General features: G+C 39.8%; 2 protein-coding genes and 1 long non-coding RNA gene across 24 annotated transcripts in view; 1 reads left to right on the top strand and 2 right to left on the bottom strand.

The window, feature by feature from the left end:
- AIM2 (absent in melanoma 2) overlaps positions 1-11,919 on the top strand; it is a 130,830-nt gene extending 118,911 nt beyond the window's left edge. For 13 of the 19 annotated variants that reach the window (XM_074039850.1, XM_015455099.3, XM_045399520.2 and 10 more), the window contains 3 exons: positions 1,593-2,012; positions 4,341-4,529; positions 5,299-5,533. In XM_074039850.1, the coding sequence (XP_073895951.1) occupies positions 1,593-2,012; positions 4,341-4,529; positions 5,299-5,325 (636 nt within the window). In that variant the 3' untranslated portion in view covers positions 5,326-5,533. Of the gene's footprint in view, positions 1-186; positions 693-1,592; positions 2,013-4,340; positions 4,530-5,298; positions 5,534-10,342; positions 10,426-11,459 lie in introns of those variants that run through there. The other 6 variants (XR_012434865.1, XR_010586395.2, XR_012434855.1 and 3 more) reach the window with 3 other exon arrangements.
- Positions 2,452-4,331, bottom strand: LOC141410303 (uncharacterized). Its single transcript, XR_012434876.1, has 3 exons — positions 4,061-4,331; positions 3,204-3,360; positions 2,452-2,761 (listed from the first exon to the last, which is right to left on the bottom strand). It is a non-coding gene; the product is annotated as an uncharacterized lncRNA (long non-coding RNA).
- A 976-nt stretch (positions 11,920-12,895) lies between the features above and the next one.
- LOC102131155 (gamma-interferon-inducible protein 16) overlaps positions 12,896-25,921 on the bottom strand; it is a 42,118-nt gene continuing 29,092 nt past the window's right edge. Inside the window, exons 8-11 of one of the 4 annotated variants that reach the window (XM_005541319.4) lie at positions 18,782-18,949; positions 16,277-16,696; positions 14,331-14,522; positions 12,896-13,230 (exon numbers count right to left, since the gene is read on the bottom strand). In XM_005541319.4, coding sequence (XP_005541376.3) covers positions 13,150-13,230; positions 14,331-14,522; positions 16,277-16,696; positions 18,782-18,949 — 861 coding nt within the window. In that variant the 3' untranslated portion in view covers positions 12,896-13,149. Of the gene's footprint in view, positions 13,231-14,330; positions 14,523-16,276; positions 16,697-18,781; positions 18,950-23,598; positions 24,953-25,921 lie in introns of those variants that run through there. The other 3 variants (XM_065543928.1, XM_065543929.1, XM_045399544.3) reach the window with 3 other exon arrangements.

Consider the following 25,921-nt stretch of genomic DNA (forward strand, 5'->3'; position numbering starts at 1 on the left):
GCCTGAAGAGTCTCATTGATGAGAATGATTACTTTAGTCCTGAGGGAGCGGCAGGCAATATCGGAAAGGCCCAACACAGAATCCACCACACATGCAATTTCATTTCCTGTGAAGCAGGTGTTACACCATTTTATAGCTGTGTGAGCTCTAGAAACTGATTACACATACTTCATTCTCTTTGTCTAGAGGAGCCATTTCCTCTGGGTTTGGCCCAGAAACTTCTGGATTTTTCAGAAAACAAGGTTCAAGTATACATGGTGTGATTCCATCACCAGTAATGAAAATGTGCATCATTCAGTCTGGAAGACTCAACTAAAGATACATGGACCAAAGAGGACTTTTGTAGTGGAACTCAGTGGAACTGACCTTTACCTGCATTGATCCAAATGCAGTCAGTTATACTGCCCGTCAGGGCCCCTTACTGGCCCCAGCTCCACTGGCCCAAGCTTCAGGTCACATCGGAGACAGCCTTCGAGACTCCTACACTTGACTTTTTATGCCTCTGTTTGTTTTTCCCTGTATTTCCATTTGGTTCTAGATGGCAAGTTGCTTTTAAAAAGTAGTATTTTCTCCCAAAACAAACCAAAAAAGGTATCTTATCTCTGTTAATTCAGAAAAATAAAAAACACAGAGAAGCGAATAAAATTACCTATAATTGTATCATCTAGGAAAAAAATATTGATGTTGGTAAATATCTCTGTAGTGTGTTTGTGTATGTGCTTTAACTGCTTATTTATCCAAAAAGAAAGAGATTTTTTATCTGTTTAGGACCTTTCCCTTTATTGAGTCAGTTATAACAGTTTATCACATTATTTCTCTAAAGCATTTTTAATATTTGTATAGTAATCTATTTGTGACTATACCATATTTTGTTTAACCAAATTCTATTTTTTATGTATTTAAATTATTTCTTTTTTTATAATTTCAAATAATAAGATATATTTTTAAAATGTAAACCTTAGTGCATAATTCATTATTTAAGGGTAAATCCACAAATGTAGTATCAATTCTCCTTTTAAATTTCTCCTTTAACTCACTTGTAAGATCTCTGACCTAGGTCTCCCCCTTAACTCACATTAAACATAGTCTACATTTTGTTACGTACAATACCTCCCTAGGAATTTGGGGAACCCTGTGCAGGTCACTGAGCTCTCTCACTTTTATACCAGAGTAAAATGAATGTTTAGGACAGTGTTGGATAGAGAAACAAGGATATATTATGCCCGAATGGAATCCACAGAAGATGGAATCAGATTTATCAGATTTACCCCGAGGCTTAGCAATATTTCAGAAATCTGATGAAGTCTTTTTATACAGCACATGGCAAAGCAAGGATTTGGTTTTAGGGATCCTTCCTCCAAAACATGTTACACCGTCTTATCTGAATACAGGAGTTGAAATCTTCCTTCTGCACTCTCTGTTCCATCTAGATCATTCTAGGCCTCAAGTCTCTTCTTATCCCCTCTGTGTCTCTTCCCTTGATTCCACCTGTCTTCTGTGGTTTCCTGAGGCTTAGCACTGTGGGTGAAGGAAGGTCCTCTCAATAGTACCTTTTTGACTCACAGCTGATATCTTTCTTCTCTTGTCTTCAGCCTGAGCAGAAACAGAGGGTGGCCCAGCAGGAATCTATCAGAGAAGAGTTTCGGAAAGACTGTTTGCCAGTTATGGTACTGAAAGCAACAAAGCCCTTCACGTTTGAGACCCAAGAAGGCAAGCAAGAGATGTTTCATGCTACGGTGGCTACAGAGAAGGAATTCTTCTTTGTAAAAGTTTTTAATACACTGCTGAAAGATAAATTCATTCCAAAGAGAATGATTATAATATCAAGATATTATCAGCACAGTGGTTTCTTAGAGGTAAATAGCGCCTCATGTGTGTTAGATGCTAAATCTGACCAAAAGGTTGATGTCCCGCTGAACATTATCAGAAAAGCTGGTGAAACCCCAAAGATCAACACGCTTCAAACTCAGCCCCTTGGAACAATTGTGAATGGGTTGTTTGTAGTCCAGAAGGTAAGTTTTCATAGCTAATTTCATATTGATTAGTAAGAATAACGTATTTTCCATCTGATCTTAAAGAGACTTTAGAAAAGGTGTTAATGTCTATACAGACAAAATAAAAAAATACAAAGTTCTAAAGAGCTGCAGAGTTAACATGCCAAAATTCATACGAAAACTCAAAAATTGTTTTTATTGTCAAAAATGTCACAATCCTGTTTCAACTTATTCTTATCCCAGTAGCCTCTGAAAAAGGAATTAGTTCGTTCACATAGTTTTTATTTCTGCGTTATTTTTGTACTTTGTCCATATTATCTTTATTTTAAGTGACTATTGTTGTGATTGCAAAATAAGTGTAGTTGAGTAATCAACCAAATTAATTGACCTGAAAAACCAATATGCAAGTCAGGATTAAAGAACTGTGATTAAATGAAGAAAACAGAAGAAAGAGTTAGCTTGAGGAGACTTATTTATTTCTTTCTTTTTAATTAAAAGTAAACTTTAATGTCGAAAATGCAAACTTGGGGAAGACAGAAAAGATCACATACAAGGCTATCACTTCACACTTGGAAGGTTGCACAGCGGCTGGCGCTCCTCTCTTTCCAGACGGTGGGGCGGCCGGGCAGAGGCCCTCCTCACTTCCCAGACGGTGGGGCGGCCGGGCAGAGGCCCTCCTCACTTCCCAGACGGTGGGGCGGCCGGGCAGAGGCCCTCTTCACTTCTCAGACGGTGGGGTGGCCGGGCAGAGGCACTCCTCGAGGAGACTTATTAGAAGTGAGAAATAATAAAGTATTATGACTCTGAGCTTCAGGGAACTAGCCTTGTGGAATGACTTTTTCTGGTCTAGGGCAGGACCTGAAGAACCGTAGAGAGGGAACCTGCTGCCCCTGCATTCAGAGCCTCAGAATAACCTCTGCTGCCTTGGGTTAGTTTTAGAAGGAATTGATAGGAAGACTCTCCAGTCCTCTTGGAAAACTCAAGTGTAAAATGACCTTGGATAGGAAGGTCATGTTCTTTGTCCCAGTTTTCAGCTTTTAATCTGGCCACTAACATATATTGATTTAGTCCACAAAATTAAAGCTAAAATACAATCAATCTCCGAAATAACTGACCAACCTCCTATTTCCTTTTGATCTAGACTTGATTGTGCATTATTTCTTGTCTTTGATTACTTACTAGACTCTCAGCTGGATCTTGCATCATTACCTCATGTCTCTCCTGGACTTGTTGTTTTAAATAGCTGTCTTCAGGCTGGGCACGGCAGCTCATGCCTATAATCCTAGCACTTTGGGAAGCCAAGGCAGGTGGATCGCCAGAGTTGAGGAGTTCCAGATCATCCTGGCCAATGTGGCAAAACCTGTCTCTAGTAAAAATACAAAAATTAGCCGGGTGTATTGGTAGGGACCTATATATAATCCCAGCTACTCTGGAGGCTGAGGCAGGAGAATGGCTTGAACCCAGTGAGGTGGAGGTTGCAGTGAGCCAAGATTGCACCATCGCACTCCAGCCTGGGTGAAGGAGCGAAACTCTGTTTCAAAAAAAAAAAAAAAAAAAATAGCTCTCTTCCAACCCCAGGGTCTTCTTTTTTCCCCTGACTAATCTGGCTACTGGCCCTGGAGAAGCTCCATCCTCTCTATCCAGCAGTTGTTGCTTCTATGGGCCACCCTGGCCTCCTCCTAAAGGAAGGGAGTTTGGGACTGGAAAGATGGGCATAGGAGACAGCATATTCTAAGTAAGACATGTCTGCCTCCTCTGTGTGAATTTGCTAACATCTATTAGATATATACCTGCTAGTTTCAAAGCAGAAACTTTTTCTTCAAGTTGACTCTTGAACAATGTAGGGATTAGGGCTGCTGACCCCGAGCAGTCGAAAATCTGCATATAATTTTTGATTCCCCCAAAACTTAACTACTTAATAGCCTACTCTTGACCAGAAGCCTTACAGACAATATAAACAGTCACTTAACACATTTTTGTGTTATACATGTTATATACTATATTCTTAAAAAGTGAGGTAGAGAAAAATGTTATTAAGAAAATCGCAAAAAAGAAAATATACTGACTATTCATTAAGTGGCAGTAGATCATCAAAGTTCTTCATCACTGTCTTCACGTTAAGTAGACTGAGGAGGAAGGAGGAAGAGGAGGGTTGCTCTTGCCGTCTTGGGGTGGCAGAGACAGAGGAAAATTCCCATGTAAATGGACCTGCACAGGTAAAATCTGTGTTGTTCAAGAATTAACTGTATTTCTTTTTAGAGCCTTCTTCTGGCATGTCTGATGTGTGACTGATGCGGCATTCCTTAATCAGATTATCAGAGGCTGGATGTTGATTTTCTTTTACAGGTAACAGAAAAGAAGAAAAATGTATTATTTGACCTAAGTGACAAGACTGGGGAAATGGAAGTATTGGCGGTTAGAAACGAGGACACCATGCAATGTAAGGAAGGAGATAAGGTTCGACTTACATTCTTCACACTGTCAAAAAATGGAGAAAAACCACAGCTGACATCTGGAGTTCATAGCACCATAAAGGTGGGAACTGCATGGAGCAAAGTCAACTCTCCAAGGGGGTGATATGTTTTGCTTTCTGTCAGGAAGCTGGACTGGAGCCATTGAACAGGATATGGAATGGAAGACATTGATATTTAATACACGTCCATCTCCCAGAACTGAGAAACCTCCCTCTTAGGAAACACGTATTCTAGATACACAGTTAAGAGAACATGGGCTTTCCAAGGCAGAGGCGCATACTGTTATGCACACAGAGCCCAAGAAAGAGCTCCTCAGTAACACTACAAGTCTAAAGCAGAAAGCTTGCCCAGAGTTGGAAAAGTCATTCTGAGTAATGTCTTTGAAAGTAGACACACAATAGATACTTTGAGGACACATTTCCCTAGCCAGTCCCACCACGCCTGCACCTACCATAGTCCAGGGCACTTGAGTCCATGTAAACCCCTACTCTTGACCTTCCACCACACCCTCCTACCCATCTCCTGCCACTAGTTGGTGCTCTTCCCCAAGTCTCAGTGTCGGTTGTACTACCTGCTGTCTCTGTAGGAGTGGAGGCCAAGACTTGAGAAATATGCATATATGACCTTGCTAAGTTGGAGTGTATTTCTCAGGTCAGATATTCACTTTGGGAGTATGATCCAAGACAAACCAATGTATTAGAAGGGTGGGAACAAAATAATTTTATCAGAAGGTGATATACACTTTAGAAGGCCATAGTGACTGCAAACAGAGGAGGGGCCACTTATTGACCGCATCTCAGACTGCATGTTTTTTTTTTTTCTCCATCCAGGTTATTAAGGCCAGTAAAAAAACATAGAGAAATAAAAAGGACCAATTCAAGCCAACTGGTCTAAGCAGCATTTAATTGAAGAATACGTGATACATCTTCTTCAATCAGATTGTAAGTTACCTGAGAGCAGCAGTTCACAGGCTCCTCTCTCCACCAAATTAGGATAGGATAATTGCTGGATAAACAAATTCAGAATATCAACAGATGATCACAATAAACATCTGTTTCTCATTCATTACAGTATCTCATTTAGTTTGTCAATCCCTTGTCTCAAGCAAAAATACTTTATCAATGTATTATATGTTTATACAAATGTAAAAGTAAACTACATGACAACAATTGCACAAAATACAAGAGGGAAGAATTAGGAGTATACTGTTAGAAGATCCTGTACAACATGTGAAGCAGTGCAGTATTATTTGAAAGTAGATACTGCATAATTAAAAATGTATATTTTGTCCCATAGGGCAATGATTTAGAAATATTTTAAAAGGTATATAAATAATAAGACAATTTGTGTTATTGGAGAAAGAATAAGCATAAAGCCTAACGGAAAACTAGAGAGCCAAAACTAGGCTTGTAAATTTACAGTCTATTGATTTTCTACAAAAGTACAAACACAGTTCAATGGAGAAAAGACTAAAATAAAGTACAAGAACAATTAGATACCTGTACTTAAAAAAACAAATCTGAGCCATTCCTCACTCTTTATACAAAAATAAAGTCCAAATGGATCATTGGCTTTTCATAAACATCCAAAACCATAAAACTTCTAGAAGACATGGGAGAAAATCTGTGTGATCTTGGTCTAGGGAAAGATTAAAGATTTTTTAGATATCACACCAGAAGCACAATCTACATAACATAAATGCTTAATAATTTGAACTTCATCAAAATGAAGAACTTCTGTTCTTCAAAAGGTACCATTAAGAGCATTGAAAGGCAAACCATAGATTGTGGCTTAATATTTGTTAGTCACATAGCTGCTGAAGACCCTGTATCCAGGCCAGGCACAGTGGCTCACGCCTGTAATCCCAGCACTTTGGGAGGCCGAGGTGTGTGGATCACCCGAGGTCAGGAGTTTGAGATCAGCCTGGCCAACATGGTGAAACCTTGTCTCTACTAAAATCCAAAAAAAAAAAAAAAATAGCTAGGCGTGGTGGTGGGCATCTGTAATTGCAGCTACTCGGGAGGCTGAAGCAGGAGAATCACTTGAACCCGGGAGGCAGAGGTTGCAGTGAGCTGAGATCACACCACTGGACTCCAGCTTGGGTGACAGAGTAAGACTGTCTCAAAAAACTAAAAGATCCTGTATCCAGAATTTATAAAGAACACTCAAAATTCAATAATTGCAAAACAACCAATTAAATGTTTAAAATGGGCACATAAAAATACACTCAACATAATTCATCTTTAAGGAAATGGAAACTAAAACTACAGTGAGATACCATTATACATTTATTAGAACAGCTAAAATTAAAATAGATTACCCATACCAAGTGCTGACAAAGATTTGGAAAAACTGAAACTGTCGTGCACTGCTGGTGGAAATGTCAAATGGTATAACCTTTATGCAAAAGAGTTTGTCCATTTTTACAAACTTAATACGTATCCACAATGCTAAGGTCTGAGGAGGATACAGAGCCGTTGAAACTCTTACTTATTGCTGGTGGGAATGAAAAGTCTTACAGTCACTTTAGAAAAGAGTTTGGAAATTTCTTATAAATTTAAACATACACTTACCACATGACACAGCAAACCTGCTCTAAGTTTTTTTATCCGCTTGAAATAATTATGTATGTTCACACAAAAATCTGCATGTAAATATTCATGAAAGTTTATTTGTAATTATGCAAAAATGTAAAAAACTCAATTATCCCTCACCTGAAAATTGAATAAGCAAACTTTTGTAGATCCATATAATTGAATTGTACTCAGCAATAAAAAGGAGTAACTACTGACACACACATCTACATGGATAGATCTTTACTCTAAGTGAAAGAAGCCAGACTCAAAAGTTTACATTTTTAATTTCATTTTATGATATTCCGTAAAGGGCAAAAGTATAGTAAAGACTAGATCAGTGGTTTCTAGGAGCTTGGAGTTGAGAGGAAGGCTGGCAACAAAGCAGCAGGAAGGAAATTTTTGTCATGATGAAACTATTCTCTATCTTAACTTTTGTGGTAGTTTCATGACTACATGCATTTGTAAAAATTCACAGAAATTTCCATTAATAAGAGTAAGTATGGTTGTTTGTAGATTATGCCATGATAAACATGGAAAACATGCATCAAGTTGGAAGATAGAATTATGGATGTTTTTGATATTCTGTTGTTTTTTTTATTTCTCTGGAAGAAATACCTATTGCTTTTAAAATAAATAAGAAAGATGACACTTTTTAAAGAGACCCACAGAAATCAGGGACTTTAAAACAATGAATATTCCTTATCCATTAGGTTAATAATGTCCAGGATTTGTGAATGTGATGATGATATGATTAAGGAAAATGTCCTCAGAAGTGTTAATTGAAATATTAGTTTGGCAACATTATTAGTAATTATGCTCATATTATTTGACCCAGTAATTCCACATACAGGTATTTAACCTAAAATGTCAGCTTTAGCGCTATTGCATACCTTAAAACCACTTGGTACAAACTAGTCTGTAAAATGTTTATGAGGACAGATTAACATCTCTATGAGTTGTTCTGTCCTCTCTGGTCTATACACTACAGATCTAGGGGAAGCTCCAGCTTCTCATCTACTTGATTTGAGTCCCATGGAGAAGCTCTGGTATGTGGTAAGGTGGAAAAATATGACACAGTGCAGTCAAGGCATCAGAGGATGAAGCTATTTAAGTGAAAACAAAATTGAAGAGGCAAATTATTTTGGGCAGAGAGTAATGTTTTTCTTATTTCATTTAAACATAGATTGTCCTTAGAAAGTAGTTTGAAGGGGAATCAGCATGGTGTTAAGGAAAGCAAGCAAAGGCTGGGATGTAGTAGCCCTCTTAAATGACACTAACTCCAAATCACCATCATCCACATACTCAAGAATAGGCAATTACAGAAAGCTTACATCAAGTGATATGCATATGAAATATTAGACTAGCTGAGAATACAAACATCATCTGTGTATAAAGCAGTCCTTTTCTTAGTGTTCATTAAGTCAAATTTGAATTTAGAGGCAGTTTTAGCAGTCTATGACATCTTAGGATGATGTCTGTTCCTTACTAGCTGAGTGATACTGTGATTTTCACCACTTCACTCAATCTCTCTGAACTTCAGTATTCTCACTGTAGGTGAGAAAACTGACTTCTGTAGCATCTGAAGTTTCTTCAGAATCTGGTTTCCCAAAATGAGCAAAATAATCTTAAACACATATACACACACATATACATACACAGATATGTGTGTGTGTGTGTGTGTGTGTGTGTGTGTGTGTGTGTGTATACATATTAGAATAGCATTGGGCAAAAAAATATAAAAATGTCTAATTGGCATCTAAGCCTACTATAATGAAAGACACATAAGCAGAAAGGTAGTAAAACAGTACATTTTTATTATTTCACTCTTTGACGCAGACCACAATGGCAAACTCTAATGCCTCTTTTCCTTAATGGGCATAGATAGCTTTGGACCTTCACAGTAGTGAGAGAGCCATATGGGAAGGGGCCCCCAGAGAAACTCCAGCCTGCACACTGGGCGGAGTGTGCACTGGGATGGAGCCACATAAGTTTGCGCCATTTGCAGTGGAGAGGAGCCTGGCCCCTCCTCTTCCTGGATGGAACCTGGAATTCAATCTGTGAAGTGGGAAGTGCACTAGCAGGGACTCTGGCTTTGTGGACCATCCCTGTTTCCCTCTTTTCCTTTTCACCCAAAAAACCCTGCCCTCCTCATGCTTCAAGTTGTCTGTGAGCCTAATTTTTCATGGCCATGTGATAAGCACTCCTGTCTTTAGCTGAACTAAGGAAAAGTCCCACATTTTTGGTGCCCAGAATGGGGCTCAAGAATTGGTTAGTGAGATGCAAACCAAGGAAACTTTTTCCCTCTCCTTTCTGAGCCTTTCATCCTCAGACTTCTGAGGGTAGGGGAAATCATGCCCCCACCCCCGTTGCTTCCAGGGGTCGGAACTGTTGACCTCAGTCTCCATGGCCTTCTACTTCCTTTTTACAGATGAACCGGTGAGCAGTGGCCCCTCACCACCCTCCCCTCCCTGCTGAGGCTGGGACACAGAGCCCAAGGCGCCCCAGGTGGCTGGCTGTGTTTTCTGCCATGGCCCCATGGAGTCTCTCCCTCCCCAGGTCAAGGAGGCGAGCTTCATCTCACACTCCATTTTTTTTTTTTTTTTTTTGAGACAGAATCTTGCTCTGTCACCTAGGCTAGAGTGCAGTGGCATGATTTCAGCTCACTGCAACCTTCGCCTCCCGGGTTCAAGCAATTCTCCTGCCTTAGCCTCCCAAGTAGCTGGGACTACAGGCATGTGCCACCACACCAGGCTAATTTTTGTATGTTTAGTAGAGATGGAGTTTCACCATGTTGGCCAGGCTGGTCTCGAACTCCTGACCTCAAGTGATCCGCCGGCCTTGGCCTCCCAAAATGCTGGGTCTACAGTCATGAGCCACTGTGCCCAGCCTAAGAATGTCACTTTCTAACAGGTTCAAGAACTCCGTTTATCTTGGGACCTTAAGAGAAGAGAATCACTCACCTCACAGGCATTTGAGGATACAAACCCGTAACTGGGCTTGGTTTTAAAAGGTCTTATCTGAGACTCCTTGTGAAACAGAGTTCCATCAAAGCCAATCCAAAAGGCCTACGTAGAAATAATTATTCTTCTTGCACTTTATGCAAATAATCAGACCAAGTGTAAGACTACAATCTATTTTGCCAACAACTCAGTCCTATCATGATTTATGTTTTTTATTGTTGTTGTTTTTTTGTTTTTGTTTTTGTTTTCCAAAATTGAGGACTGGAGAGAGAGAAATTGTGTTTCAAAACTTATCACACATTTGCCATTAAATTCTAAACTCATTAGTTGTTTTTAAGTTTTTACCTATATTTTAGATGAACCTTGCTTGTTCCTGTGAACCAACCAGCAAGCTCCAGCTCCAGCTCAGAAAGTACAAAAGGTATGGGTAATGTAAAAATCTCGATCGGCATCCTAGTTCTGAGCAATAATCCTGCAAAATCCTGCCAGATGATGGGAATAAATAGGATGCCCATCACGTGAAAGTTTCCTTTTTGGGAAAGTAAGACCAAGGGAGCTAACCAAAGCCAAGCACCATGCACCCAAATCCTAGCAAGCATAACTATAGCCACCAGTTATCTAGGTGTGTCACAAGACGTCCTTTTCTCTTCCTTGTTGCAGGAGGACTCAATTCCACAGTTTCAGTTTAGCATTCAGCTGATGATAAGGAGTCCATGCAACATCCCTCAAGACACATTTTTGTCCCAAACTCAATTCATAAATGAGATCTAGGGAATCAAGGCTATTGACAGCAGGGGAGGTAGGGTGTACATAGGTAGAACAGATAATTCCTATCTCCTAGGCCCCCCTGCTTCATGGGTGCAAACCGCTTTACCACCCATGGTGGTGCCTGCCAAGGTTGCTGGGACTTGGGGATGTGAGGATGGAAGAGGGAAAGAGGATGCTCTTCCTTCTCTCCCTCATGTACCCCGGGTATCTGCTAGGAAGAGACGGGAACCAGGGATGCCTGCTCCCCTCTTTCTAGATGAGTAACCATTCATTTTCAGTCTGTACCCCTTTTGAAGCATCCTGAACCTTTAGGACTCCTTTGAAAAAACACCTTTCATTTTTCCTTTCTCCCCCTCAGTTCTCTCTTCACTGATAGGCAATTGTGTCTTTGTACTGTGGGACACTCCCGACAGATGCATCCTCCAAACTGGGAAGAGTTAATTTCCCAAACCTTAAACTGGTCAGCTTAGTATTGGGCTCAGGGGAAGGGAACCCAAAAGCCCGACATGCTGGCTAAAGGGTAAAGTTTTTTTTTTTTTTAATTTTTTTTTAAACCAGTTGGGCTTGTGACCTCCCTCTCCTTGTGCAAAGTGATAAAAGGCCTCAGGATTTTTGAGCTGTCCTTACCCCTCCCTTTGTTTAGATGCATGTTTTCTGATAATACAGTTTGTCTCTTCTTCCCTTCAGGCCATCAAACTCCAAACAGTCATGCAACTGGAGAGGCGGACAATGGCCCCTTCTGCTTGGAACCCTTAAATAAGCCTCTAAGGGACTTTGACTGCTGTTTTGCCAAAACAGCGCCCCCTGTCAGCAGGAAGCAGTTGAGATCCGTCTTCATCCTTATCCTTATCCTTATTCTAATGGCAGTTAGATGCACTTCTTTAGAGGGGTCAATGAGACAGCCAGGTGGGAAGGGGTCCCCAGAGAAACTCCAGCCTGCACACTGGGAGGAGTGTACACTGGGGTGGAGCCACATAAGTTTGTGCCATTTGCAGTGGGGAAGAGCCCGGCCCCTCCTCTTCCTGGGTAGAAACTGAAATTCAAACTGTGAGGTGGGAAGCACACCAGCAGGGAGTCTGGCTTTGCAGAGGGACCCTTTCCCTCTTTCCTTTTCACCCAATAAACTCTGCCTTCCTCACGCTTCAAATTGTCTGTGAGCCTAACTTTTCATGGCCACATGATAAGGACTCCCATGTTTACCTGAAGTAAGGAAAAGTCCTGCAACAGTAGACTTCCCCATTCCATCCCTCATAGCTTCCACCACATCCCTATACCCCTCTCCTAACACACACACACCCCAAAGAGAACAACAGCCTGAGCTCTAAATCAGGTTCTCTAATTTACCATCTAAGGGTCATTAAGAAAGTGACTTTGCCTTTCTATTCCGTGTTTGTCACATATTATAGGGTGAGTAAAGAGGAGAAAACAATCAACCTTCTAGAACTAATATGAAGATTATGTGTCACAAAATAATTGCAAAGTACCAGGTACCAAACATATAATCAATAAATTTAGCTAAATTTTAGTTTTAGATACGTACTTTCTGCTATTCTATTCTGTTCTAAATAAAATTAATTATCTTCGGTGTTTGCGTAATGCAGCTCTTCCTAGGGCAGCTTTCTAATGGATCAGATCACTATAGTGGATTGTGAGAAAAGGAAATATGGTTCGAAAGTGCCTGAAGAGCAGTCGGTGTTTGAGGAAATGCATAAAACCAGATATTTCACATCAGGCAGGCCCAGATATTCCTCTAACACAGACAAGTGCCTTCATGCACATCACCAGAAGGTACCTTATTTGGCAGAAAATTTACCCAATTATGCCCCCTCCAGGAGACCAATTCTGAAAAGGTATCTACTGCTCTGGGCTAAAACAATAACACAGCGCTTGGCAACTGAACCACAAGCTGGATTTCACCCTACCTACCCCTTCAGCCTGGTTTCTTTCAGCAGAACACAGCCTGTTCATTCTTGACCAGGGCTTTACCCTGTAAAGATCACACCCAAAGTATAAATCCAAATATTGCTTGAGGCCTGTGTGCCCCACCCTAATTTGCAGACCACAAACTATTTGCTTTTAAGCAACTCATGGATGGATTAAAAAGACTGCTGGGGAAGAATTCCTTTCAGAAAAAAGATAATGTTTATTTTTTTTTTTTCAAATTATAGAAGTTGAAGATACAACATATGACATTTTATTAAAAAAAAACCTATAAAGAATTTAAAAAGCACTCCCAATACCCCATTCCATAGGATTAACAGCTGGTATATATGATAATGGTGTGCATATATAGTGTCGTATTTCAACCAGGTATATGTACATTTTTTAGGCACTTAGACCTATCTCCATAAACATTACCATCAATGACATTCAGATTTTAGAAGAAAAAGCCTGGTGAAGTTTCCATACTTGAATCAGGATTGAATATGTCTTTCTTGTTTTTCCTGGCCTTGATGACCTTGAAGGAGAAAGAGATAAAGACAGACCAGTTGAGATGCTGGTGATCCCACATTTCTCTCTTCAATCACACTGTATCTCCTCCCCATGCACCATATCTCTTCCCCTATTCCTTTCTAAATGATTCTTTTCTCACTCCCATCTGTCTCCTTTAATAAATTCTTGACCTTTGAGTCATGCCTCTCTCTTTAATTGGGACCGTGAAATAAGATATTCACTCCTACTTAGCATGAGTGCAAGTGAAAGAGCAGGAGATGTCAGGGAACAACAGGAGAGAGAAAGGAGCTGGTGCACCCAATGACTAGAGTTGAGGGGAAGGTTTTCATTGGGCAGAAAGGAAGGAAGAGAGTACAAAAGGTATTCCTGGTGCAATTGCTATCAAAGAAGATTTGGAATGTTTGACTGATGTTCCCGAGAACTGAAGCAATCTGAGAGCATGTGTGTGCCTGAATATGTCAGCCTTTGTTTTGAATTGTTTGCCTTCCAGTATTAGCCTTTGTTAGTGTTCCAAGAATCCCACATGAATGTGTGTGTCAGTGTGGCAAAAAGCATGAACTTTGTTATGTAGACCCAACTACCTCTGTCAGATGTAAACCAGTGTATGTATCTCACTAAAGGCAGGTACCTTTGTGATCTGATTTGCTCAGATGCATTCTTGGTAATTTAGGGCTGCTGTGAGCTAAGTTGATGACCCTCTATGGTAGACAATATTTCTCCCATTTCACAAATGATGAACTTGAGGTTCCTAGTGTTAAGTCTTTAGTCAACTAGAAAATCACAGAGCCAGCATTTGAAACAAATGTGCCTTAACCAAACGCAAATTCTGATTAAATTATCTCCATGCTGTGGTAAAAGCAACCAATTCTTTCTTATTTAACTTAGGTATCATAGCCTTTGAAAGTCTCTCTAATTTTTTTTATTATGATTACAAGTATCCTTCTTCAAAAACAATGATGGGAAGTTTACACCCAGTAAAGTGCAAGGCTTTGTTCCTTTTCCACTTGCTAAACTCTCCGTGTAATAGTAGCAGTCTAGTTTTCTTAAAGTATAAACAAAACGATTTGCCACTTTGGAAAAATGATGTTCCCATAAAGTTCCAACCTTGATGTGACTATGAATTACAGATCTCAACTCCCCGTTATTGCCACTTTTCGGTGCCAATTCAAAGCAGGTGAGTTTCAGTTTATCTCCTTCCTCACAGTTGATTGTGGTCAGTCGTCCATGCACCACCACTTCCATCTTCCCTGTATTATCTTGTATTTCATAATAAGTGAATTCACCCCTTACATTTTTCTGCAAAAGAAAATTAACACTTATCTTCTGAAACTGGATCAATAATTTTCCAATCTATGAGAAATACAGGGTGTTTCTGGAAACTTTGGTCTTTGATAGAGTAAATAGAGCTGGAGGTCCTGAATGACAGGTACCAAATAGCTTCAGACACTTGGTCTGTGAATCCTGCCTTTTCAATCCTCTCTTGAGCCTCTTTTGTTGAAGTTCGTTATCTGCTGGAGTTTTTCTAGGAAAATAAATTGATTACTAATTTTTTCCTGTTTTAACATCAGCATAGCTGGGATTTTTTAAGGAGCCTGGATACAGAAAAATCTGATTACTTTGGTAGATATCTTTCACATCTGCCCAAGAGCAGATAATAGAGGCTCTTCATGGCTCTTTACAAGTTTGAGAAAGAATGTTGCCAGTTCTCATTAAGTAGGCTGTTATTTCAATATGTAACTCCTTCTTTCTTCTCCATATAATCGCTCTTTGCCAATCTGCCCAGATCTCAAATCTAGATCATCCATCTGGTCACATTATTCTGGTTTGTAGCTCATTACTTCATTCATTAATTCTACAACCACTTTGGAAAAATGGTTTGGAAAAATACATATGTACAGTCATTTAAACAGAGTGTACAGAAAACAGCACAATTAAAAGTAAGCCACCTTAGAAGACATATATAATGGAGTACGAAACAGTACTTCAAACAAGTTAAATCAGCTAAGCATAATATTTACATGATGTGTTGAAACCGAAAGGCAAACTGTAAGCCTAAGAATTCACGAAGCTTTTTTTTTTTTTGTATTTTATTGCCCCTATTTATAAATTGAGCAGTTAAGCTATGTGACTCTTCTAGTCTTTTTGCTTTCATATTTTTCTTATTATTTAATGCAGAAGTCAGTTGCTCAACAATCTCCTGATGAATTAATGAATGAGAAGAGGCAAGAACACTTTGAAGTCCAAATGATCAGAATTTTAGCTAACTGTTAGACATAGCTGCATTCTAAAGCAGAGTAGTCTATTTGATTTCTTACTCTGATTGTCACAATCAGGATTCAGGCTTGGGAGAGCAACTCTTTTGTTCACAATTAAATTAAGTTGTCATTGATGCAGATGGAGCAGAACTCAAAGAAACAAAATTCTAAGGATATATGTGTTGATATAAACTGCACTGCCCTGGACAAGGGTGGCTGTGAATAGATCATCACAGCTGATAAAATGCCAAGTTCCCTAGTGACTGTCTTTTGTTTTTTTTTTTTCCTGAGACAGTGTCTTGCTCTGTTGCCCAGGTTGGAGTGCAGTGGCATGATCTTGGCTCACTGCAAGCTTTGCCTCCCGGGTTCACACCATTCTCCTGCCTCAGCCTCCCAAGTAGCTGGGACTATAGGCGCCCACCACCACGCCCGGCTAATTTTTTGTATTTTTAGTAGAGACGAGGTTTCACCTTGTTAGCCAGGATGGTCTCGATCTCCCGACCTCGTGATCCCCCCGCCTTGGCCTCCCAAAGTGCTGGGATTACAGGCGTGAGCCACCACGCCCAGCCTAGTGACTGTCTTTCTAAATAACTTGCATGGTGACACCTTAAGAAGAGGAATGTTGAGATATAACGTACCCCATATCCTGAAATGAACTCTATTCAATTATCTCTAGTGCTGGGAGGGGTGAAGGGGTTGATTTCCTGTGTTGAGTAGGTTGACCAAACTCCAGTTGACAAGACTTTAAAAATTTGGGGTTGCAGGAGAAACTATAAAACAATGGTGTGGGCTTACCTTATGTACCTCAAACACCCCATTCACAAAACTTCCTTTAGTTTGTGAGCAAAGATAACTGATTTTAGGAGTTGTGTTGGCACTTCTAATCAATCCTTGTGGGATCTCCATTTTTCGGTCGGCATTCACATCAACCACAACTGTTAAAGGATATACCTCCAGGAACCCACTGCGGCAAACATAATTTGAGATGGCAATGATCTTCTTTGGGGTGAACTTCTCCTTTAGGTCAATATTAAAAACCTTCACTCGGAAGACTTCATTCTCAGTTGCCACTGTGGCATGAAACATTTTCTTCTGCTCTATGGGCTCATACACAAATGATTCTGTTGCGTTCAGCACCATCACTTCTTTGAGGTCACTCTGGACACCGTCTAATATGGAAACTTCTTCGGGTCCAGTCTTCAGTCTTGGTGTCAACTTAGAATGTAGAGACCAAAACACAGGCACAATTAAAACAGGAAATACAGGGTCACTCTCTAGTGAGAGTCATCCCAGTCTCAGTGTTGGTCATCAAGTATCACCTTAACTGGGTGAAGTAGGGAAAACTAGACAGAGATCACTGAGATAGTATAATTTAGGTAACGGAAGAAATTAAAAAGATTTAAGGAGTGATTTTATCATCGTCATTGTTTTATGAGAGTGGAAGGAAGAATATTTCTTTTTTGATGAGAATTAACCCATAAAGAAAAGGCATATCCCCTATCAAGAGGTATGGGGAAGCAGAGGGTAAAGGCAAAGCTGCCATGAAGTGACTCCCAAAAGAGATGAAATTTTAAAAGAATCTCAATTTTACTCCTTTCTACCCAGGTTAGGTCACATTGAGCACTGCTGGTCCGTGGAGGCAGCTGTCCTGCCTCCATGTTCTGGTCGCTAGGTCTCCCTTGATCCCTTCTTGCCTCAATACTTCCTCTTCCAGATCAGCAGCCCCTGCAATTCAAAGTGCTCTCCTACAACTCAGAAATAGTGCAGACCACTGTGGAGAGAGGAGGTTAAAGAAAAGTCCCCTCCTGCCTAATATGACAGCAACAAAAAAATAAAAATAAACATAGAGAAAAAAATCACTATTAATAGCACTCAGAGTAAGGAATAGTCTCAATCACAAACCTTAGATTTCATGAGATTTCAGTTGGAACTCATTCTAGTAGATAGGGGCATTTTAAAGACCCAAATCACAAAGCCCTTTCCAATGAAGCAGCACTGTGTTGCAAAAACATCATTGAGGCAGCCACTGGAAGACTCCATGAACTTCCCTAATCTGAAGGGGCCCAGGTTAGAGGCTGTCCAATCTGAATAATGGCAGGAACTAAAAAGAGTCATGGACTTGGAAAATTAGGCAGGAGGGGACTTTTCTTTAACCTCCTGTCTCCACAGTGGCCTGCACGATTTCTGAGTTGTAGAAGAGGACTTTGAATTGCAGGGTAGGCTGTTGATCTGGAAGATGAAGTATGGAGGCAAGAAGGGATCAAGGGAGTCTTAGAGACCAGAACATGGAGGCAGGATGGCTGCCTCCACAGACCAGCAGTGTGACCTGACCCGGAAGATTATATAGGCCACCTGTGAGTGATGGCTTTAACTCTCTGATGGATTTAACTCTAATGAACTCATCAGTGTGGCAAATTTTCCATAGCATTAGGAAACCCATTCCCAATGAAGTTAATCAGTATCAAATCACCTCACAATAGCCATGACATCAGTACCCTGACACAAGGTGCACAGGACGTAAGGAAATAATTATAAAGCTACTATGAGGACAATGAAAGATCTGAGAGGCATGCGATCTTATACTGTTCGTTGTAAATACACAGAATACTGGAAACAACATAAAGCCAAATAATGTAGGATCATTTGATAATGTATGGAATAACTGCAATTTTTCTGGTGCAATAAAATAATTTAAATCTATATTGTATGACTGAAAGGCAGTTCAAGATATATTAATAAAAAAATGGGTTATGGAAAAATATATGAGTGATTTACTCTGACAGAAAATAAGACTCTTTGTATATACATAATGAAAAGTATAAAATCAGAAAGACCATGTACTGAAATGTGGCATTAGTTAGAGATTTCTGATAGTTAAAAGTTAATTATTTTTGCTTATGTATCTTTTTTTCCTAAATTTTTAAAGATATTGTTTGAGTTATAATAAATGAAAGGGAAAAAATCAGTGATAGTGTTATGGTTGGCTCTGTTTCTTCCCACCTTATTCTACCTTAAGGTATGATTTTCATGTTGTATTGAGGGAAAAACAGAAATGTAAGCCAAAAGAAAAATGAAATTAAACAAACATCTAATTATATCTGCTATGGAATAGAGATGATAATAATAGAATTTTAATTTTGGATAGGACCTCAAAATACACACTTGATAAATAAATGACTGATTTGGTTAAATAAAGCATTGTATGTAGTAGGGGATTGGTGAGAAGTACTTTCAAGGTTGTGTTAATCCTTGTCATTATATTGTAGCAAGGGGAACATACTGGGAAGAGGGAACTCGTACCATGGTTAAGCAACTGCTGCTTGGTATTGATGGAAGCATCTGAGGAGTGTGGAGATGGCTGTCAGCTGTGCCAATGCTGGTCATGAATGGTCCTGGAAAATGACTCTTTTCCTTCAGTATCTGCATCCTCATGAGGTCATTCATTTTGGTGATTGTGTCTTCACTTTTCTAAAGGAAAATAGATGCTTGTTCTTTTTTTCTAGTTAATGTTTTTCAAGATCAAATGAAACACATCTTTTCCTTTTTTAAATAGGATGTTCACTTTGCCAGTTTCTCTTTTTTTCCCTGAGTTCGAGGAGGAGTAATAGCACATATTCAGACATTTCTATCACTCAGCCTTCTCTCATCCCAATCAGAATTAAAAACTCAGATAACTGAAATTGCATTGTTTGGGGATGGAATCCTCAGTCTTCATGTCCTGTAAAACTGGACTAAGTTATTTGGTCAGGTACAACTCTTAGGGCTATTTTGGGGGCAGCATGACTTACAATAAAGTTGGCTACATTTATGGACATTTATTAACTAGGCCTTTCTCATCAATTAGATACACAAACCAGTCTCTCTCAAGTGCTCTTCAGCATACAAGAAAACCAGATCTCTATCTTTAGGGAGCTCTGATCATAGCCATAACAAGAAGATTCTCTGAAATTCACAATTCCTCAGGCAAGGTTCTATGATCTCTACAGTGTGGGTCAGGCAATCAGAATCTTTCAGGGTTTTTAGCTGCATTCAGGACAATTTAATATTCCACCTAAAGCATTCCCATTAGCTACATTTTTATACATTTTTCAAATAAGATTGGGGAATATCTCTAAAATCACATACTTTGACTACCTTTAATTAAACTAATGGAAGTCTAAAAAAAATATTCATCCTATTTGGCCAATTTGGCACATTTTTTTTTTTTTAAGCAGTTTTGCCATTCAGTAACCTAACTTTTTAAGTGGCAATTGTTGATAGAGAGGTACACAAAAGAACTGCTTGTAGTGAGCTCACACGGAGAACAGCTTCTTGATTAGAACGGTCTCTGACCACCACTGAGCACCTGGATTCTGGAAATAAACCCCAAACAAAACACTGTATATTCAAAATTGATTAAAAATAAATTGCAGACATTTTAACATTTGCACATCTACTGTGGATTCAATCTATGCTCATTAAATGTTCACATGTTAAATGTTAACATTTTAAGTTCAATAAGGCTGCATTTGAATCCTGACTAATACTATCTGTATGACCCTGAGGAAGATTTCTTTGCACCTCAGTTTTCTCACATGTGAAATGGGACTAGCCATAGCATTTGTGTATGATGTTATAAACAATAAATTAGGTAAAGTGTGCAAAGAATGGGCTTTAGAGTCCAGAGCTCAGTAAATGCTCAATAAGTAAGTCTTTGTTGCTATTATTTTTCCACGATCTATTAGGGGTTTGCATGTTTGCTCTGATGAGCAGCTATTTCATGTTTTATGATGCCTTTGTTGAAGGAAACCTTGTATGGAGGTAATATAGGAAGCATAATATGAGAGAAGCCCCTCTATTCAGATCTGCCATGTGTAGCAATGTAATTTTATTGACAAGATTGTCTTGAGATATTATCTTTTAAAAATAAATGAAATCTTAAACTGTCACCATGATAGCCCGGCTTGGATGATGAAATTATAATCTTTGTTTGAATAATATTTTAAAAGTGCAAACATTTGTTTTCCCTCAGAGTAAATCCTCCTCCACCCTACCCTGTTCGTGAATTATGCCCTTCTGTGCTGTTCACTTCAGGATACCTAACAGCATAAATCAAAGATAATAATCTATTTCTGGCTTTGAATTAAAAAGTCAAAAGGAACTCTATTATAGAAAAACTACTTGGGAGAAGCTGCGATGTATAAGAGCAAGGATTTCCGGGTTACATAGGGAATCACAGACTGACTGGTCAGACACCATTTTTGCGGGCCTCCTGTGAAGATGGCTGGATCCCAGAGAAGAAATGACTACATGGTGTTTAGGTGGATGAGTCTGCCTCGGATCCTGTGCTTTCAGAGAGGCAGAATGATTCCTATGCAAGTAGAAATGACTGTGCTGCCTATTTAGGCAGGCAAGGTCTTAGAAAGTTCCAAGCCAGTATGCATGGACAGAGTAGTTGTCTTATGATGTCCATGTACGTCATTGCAGTAACAGACAGTGGGCTTTCATGACTACACATGGGCTCTACCTGTGGCCTTGATGGCAAGTCCCAAGATGGCAACAGTTACAAGCAGCTAGCTCTGCCCACAAAGAACCAGGAAAGACTATATAAGGGGAAATATGAATTCTTGAAATTAATAACTAAAAAAAAAAAAAACTGTATAAAAATTGAGAAAACCTGCATGGAGAAAGCCTGTCCTCAACTGATGTGTGTGGAGTGGTGCTGAGGTCTGCAACCTGGGCCAGGGGCAGCTTGGGGCTTAGGCGAGAAACGACATTGGAGAATAGTAATGTAAATCTTAGAGTTTCCTATCCCTCAAGTTGCTGTGGGTCAGTGATTCCCTGCCCATTCCTTCCCTGCCCATTCGCCTTGGGTACAGGCCCCATAGCGCTGGATTGTAGGTAATACAGGGGGTGATATCAGGGCAGAACGAAAGACAAGCTGGGATAAGAGTTGATACACACAAATGTAAACTCCCTCTCCCACCCGTGTTGTCTTCCCCTAGGAAGACATTTATTGCTGAGTAGGGAAGGAAGTCATAGGTTTATTATAGCTATGATAAATGCTATAAAGAAACAGAAAGGTACGTATGAAGGCAAACAATGAGAAAATAAGATCTATTCTGGGAGGAGGGTATTAGTGAGAACTTACTCAAGGAATAGATTAGACTGGTACCTTGTGGTTGAAGATATTTGGGGAGAGAACTGAGATGGAAAAATCTGACATCAAAGGAAGTATCAAAACCCCTGCTGTGGTTAAAAGCATGGATACTGAAACTAAACTCTGATATATGGTAAGACAACAAAAGAGAAAGGATTGAAAAGAAACTGGAATGTAGAGGAGGAACACATTGGTATAGTAATACTGGGGGAATTATTACTCAGAAAAAATAGCAATTATTCCTATTCATATTTCAAACCATTTTGTGTTGTTTATTTTAAGGGAGACATGGCAGAAGATATCAAATATAAAAAGTTATGCTTCTGGTTTCTAATCAAAACCAGGAATAATCCGTATCACACACAAAATTTGTGAGAGAACCTATTATCAGTAAGAATAAAGATTTCCTGCAGAGCTACTGGATCATGTAGCAAGTGGTCAGACAGGTTTTGCCTCCTATGGGGCTGGCTGGACACCAGAGGAAAATGGCTGTATTGGAGGTAGAAGATATATGATCCTGGCTGAGATTCCTAAGCTAAGGGAGGTTTAGGTGCAGCAGAATAACTCCTATGGCTACAGGAATGGACACATTGCTTATTTTAGAAGGGTTGGACCTAAGAAAACATCACGTGTCCCTTTTAAGCCAGTAGGTATGAGAAATCAGAATTTTCCAGGGATATTCACTTATGTCTTTGAAGTAGAAGATAAAAAAAAGGGGGGGTTTGAACTATTAACAAGTAGGTATGGGCTCCATATATGATTTTTCAAAATCTCCCTTTTTATAGGCTCTTCCCTCTGCTAATGTCTCTGTATAGTATACTGACATTTAGTTTCCTCAGCCCACATAGGACCAGGATTATGGTCTGCAGTCCGAAATGGTCAAGACTCAGATGACTGAAGTTTCTTTCACTGGTCTTAGATTCTTGGATCTATCTGTGTTGTATGCTGATGTGAGACCGCTTAGTTAAAGCACACCTCTTAGCGTCATTTTTTGGTAGATAATCCTCCCTGGTGATGAGGGGAGCATGATTCAGAGGAAAATCAACCAAACTGAGGAGTGTTTATAGGTAAACCTGTCTCATCAAATGAGTACACATGCAGGTAGCAGCTATCTGCTCTTCAGGCTCTAATACACCAACCTCTCCATCATTTTGTTCAGCAAAGTGATCTTTGCTGCAAGGATTCTCTCGAAGCTACAGTTCCAGAGGCAGGATTATGTTGCCCTTGCTGTCTACATGAGGCAAACTGAAATCGTCAAGATTCTTAATCAAAATCAGAGGGGTTCCAGGTTCTCTGGAGAACTCCCAGTAGCTTGTTTCTTGTACTTTGTTCAAGTGAGGACAGAGTGTTGCAAAATCATATACTTTGACTACCATTAATTATAATAGTGAAAACCCATTTCTAACCCTTTACATGTGATGTCCATTTGTCATTGTTTTTCTCACTTCTGGCTTTCACTAATATAATTCTATTGCACCATTTGCTGAAAAAATGGTAGGTGAGAGGGCTGCAGGAGCCTGCTGCAGTGCTGTGGCTCTCTGATGAGAACAGCCTCTAACCACTCTCGTGCATCTCCTCCATCACTGAAAGACTGCAGAGTTCAGACTATTAAACAAACCCAAGCCTGACATGGTCTATTCTGAAATGTTAGTGTACACATACATATAAACATACTAGAGACAATTTTAAATCTCTCTCACATTGGAAGAAACATTATTCCAAAACTATGAATGCTAGTGTTCTCATATATGAATTGAGACTAACAATATCATATTTATGGTGTTGTAATGAAGAATAAGTTACATAATATACATAGCTAATAAGCTTAGAGCCTAGACCCTAGTAAATGCCCAATAAGCAAAAATATAATTATTGTCATTGTTAATAATGGCCTGTGCAGTATTTGAATTTCTGCCTGATGCACACATTTTCCATGCTTTATGTTGACTCTGTTGATGGATACCCCAGATCAAGGTAAGATGAAAATCATTTTATTAAAAATGTTTCTCTATTTAAGTATGCCACATGTAGTAATGGAATCTTATTGAAAGGAGTACATTTCTAAATTTAGAACATAAAATTTTTTGTTCAGCATTTAAAACTACATACTTGGTAGCATGAGTAGCTATGAAAACACTCAAACAATTTAAGAAAGAAAAGATTACCAACATGCTTCTCTCTGAACGCATCCTCCACCAGCTTTAGCTCCCAGAGGTAAGGGCAGTCTTGAATCATGATGAATAGCTCTAAAAATAGCTTTTACCACACAAGGCATTTATTCTCAAGCAATATGATATTTAGTTTTATTAGTTTCAGAGTTTACAAAAATGTTATTATATTATTTAAAATTTACTGTGACTTGCTTTTTCCAATTATTATTTGCCTCATATGCATCTGTGATGCATGCATCTGCAGCTTGTTTAATTTCAATTCAGCATCATGTTCTCTAATTTACTCATTCTCTTGACGTAGGTTATGGGTTCTTCCAAGGTTTTTCCAGTTCACGTGATGCTGCTGTGACTATCTGTATACGTTTTATTCATTCATATGCCCAGTTGGATTTGCAGCATTGGCAAGTATGCATGTTTTCAGGTTTAAGATAGCACCAAATTGGTTTTCAAAATGCTTGTACCAATTTGTACCTCTTCAGCAATGGTTTCCATTGCATTATACAATGCAAATATGCCTTTGGGGAGGCACAAATGATAATAGTAAGCTAGTGATTTGGCTAAGAAATGGCTGGATGGGGTTTACATAATTCTCTGTGAAGTCTGAGGATGGCTCACTCCTGGAGGTTTCCTGAAGCCAGAAGTTTGCAGATGCAGTCTCAAGTCTTGAGAAGACTTTATTCTATTGAAGTCATCAATTGGGGTGATTCTGGCCTCCATGTTCTCAGGAAAAGATTGAGTTTTTTCTGTCTTGTGGTTTTCAGAATGAGATAGAACCTGGCCAGGCACAGTGGCTCACACCTGTAATCCCAACACTTTGTGAGGCCGAGGCGGGAGGATCGCCTGAGGTGAGGAGTTCAAGGCTAGCCTGGCCAACATGGTGAAGCCCCGCCTCTACTAAAAACACAATAATTAGTCAGGCATGGTGGTGCACACCTGTAGTCCCAGCTACTTGGGAGGCTGAGGCAGGAGAATCACCTGAACCCGGGAGGCACAGTTTGCAGTGAGCCAAGATTATGCCACTGCACTCCATCCTGGGTGATAGTGAGACTCTACCTCAAACAAACAAACAAAAACCTAATATATCCATGTCTACATCTATATATGTTTGGTTTTCTTATTTTTCTTTTTATTCTGTTCTCGCTGTCATCTGTCTGGTACTTTCTATGGAAGAAGAGTGTAAATTTAGATATCCTAACTCCTTCAACTGTACACTCACAAACCAGTATTATAGCCTTCATCCTGTTGGTTGAAATTTTATTGGTGTGTGATTGGGTCCTGGCTTTATTTCTGCTGAAAACCCATCTAGGCCAACTTGGTTAAGCCGGTCCATTGAGGTTATTTTTGCTAAATAACCCTCCCAGTTTATAAGGGCAGCAAATTTCAGAACAACATTAACCAAAGTGATAGAAGCTATTCTCATCAAGCAAATACACAAATTGACTTCTGTAATTTGCACTTCAGGTTCCAGGAAACGCATGTGTTGGTTGTTTGGGCACACTGATCCTCCCTTTGCTGGAAGCATTCCCTGAAAGCACAGTTCCAGGGGCGGGATTCTGTTGGTCCTGTGGTGTGCATCAGATATTCAGAATCCTTCAGGATTCCCGACAGTAATCAAGATAATTTCAGATTCCACTAGGGCATTCCCAGCACCTGTCTTTTTACATCTTGTTAAAGTAAGGATAGAGGGTGTCAGGAAAATCATGTGTGACTTCCTCTAATGTCACTAATGAAAGACTTTTAAGAACATTTAAGGCCGGGCGCGGTGGCTCAAGCCTGTAATCCCAGCACTTTGGGAGGCCGAGACGGGCGGATCACGAGGTCAGGAGATCGATACCATCCTGGCGAACACGGTGAAACCCCGTCTCTACTAAAAAATACAAAAAACTAGCCGGGCGAGTGGCGGGCGCCTGTAGTCCCAGCTACTCGGGAGGCTGAGGCAGGAGAATGGCGTAAACCCGGGAGGCGGAGCTTGCAGTGAGCTGAGATCCGGCCACTGCACTCCAGCCTGGGCGACAGAGCGAGACTCCGTCTCAAAAAAAAAAAAAAAAAGAACATTTAAGCTGCGTGCAGTGGCTTACCCATGTAACCCCAGCAACTCAGGAGGCTGAGGCAGGAGGATCACTTGAGGCC

The sequence above is a fragment of the Macaca fascicularis genome, chromosome 1, assembly GCF_037993035.2.
Source record: "Macaca fascicularis isolate 582-1 chromosome 1, T2T-MFA8v1.1".
NCBI classification, from domain to species: domain Eukaryota; kingdom Metazoa; phylum Chordata; class Mammalia; order Primates; family Cercopithecidae; genus Macaca; species Macaca fascicularis.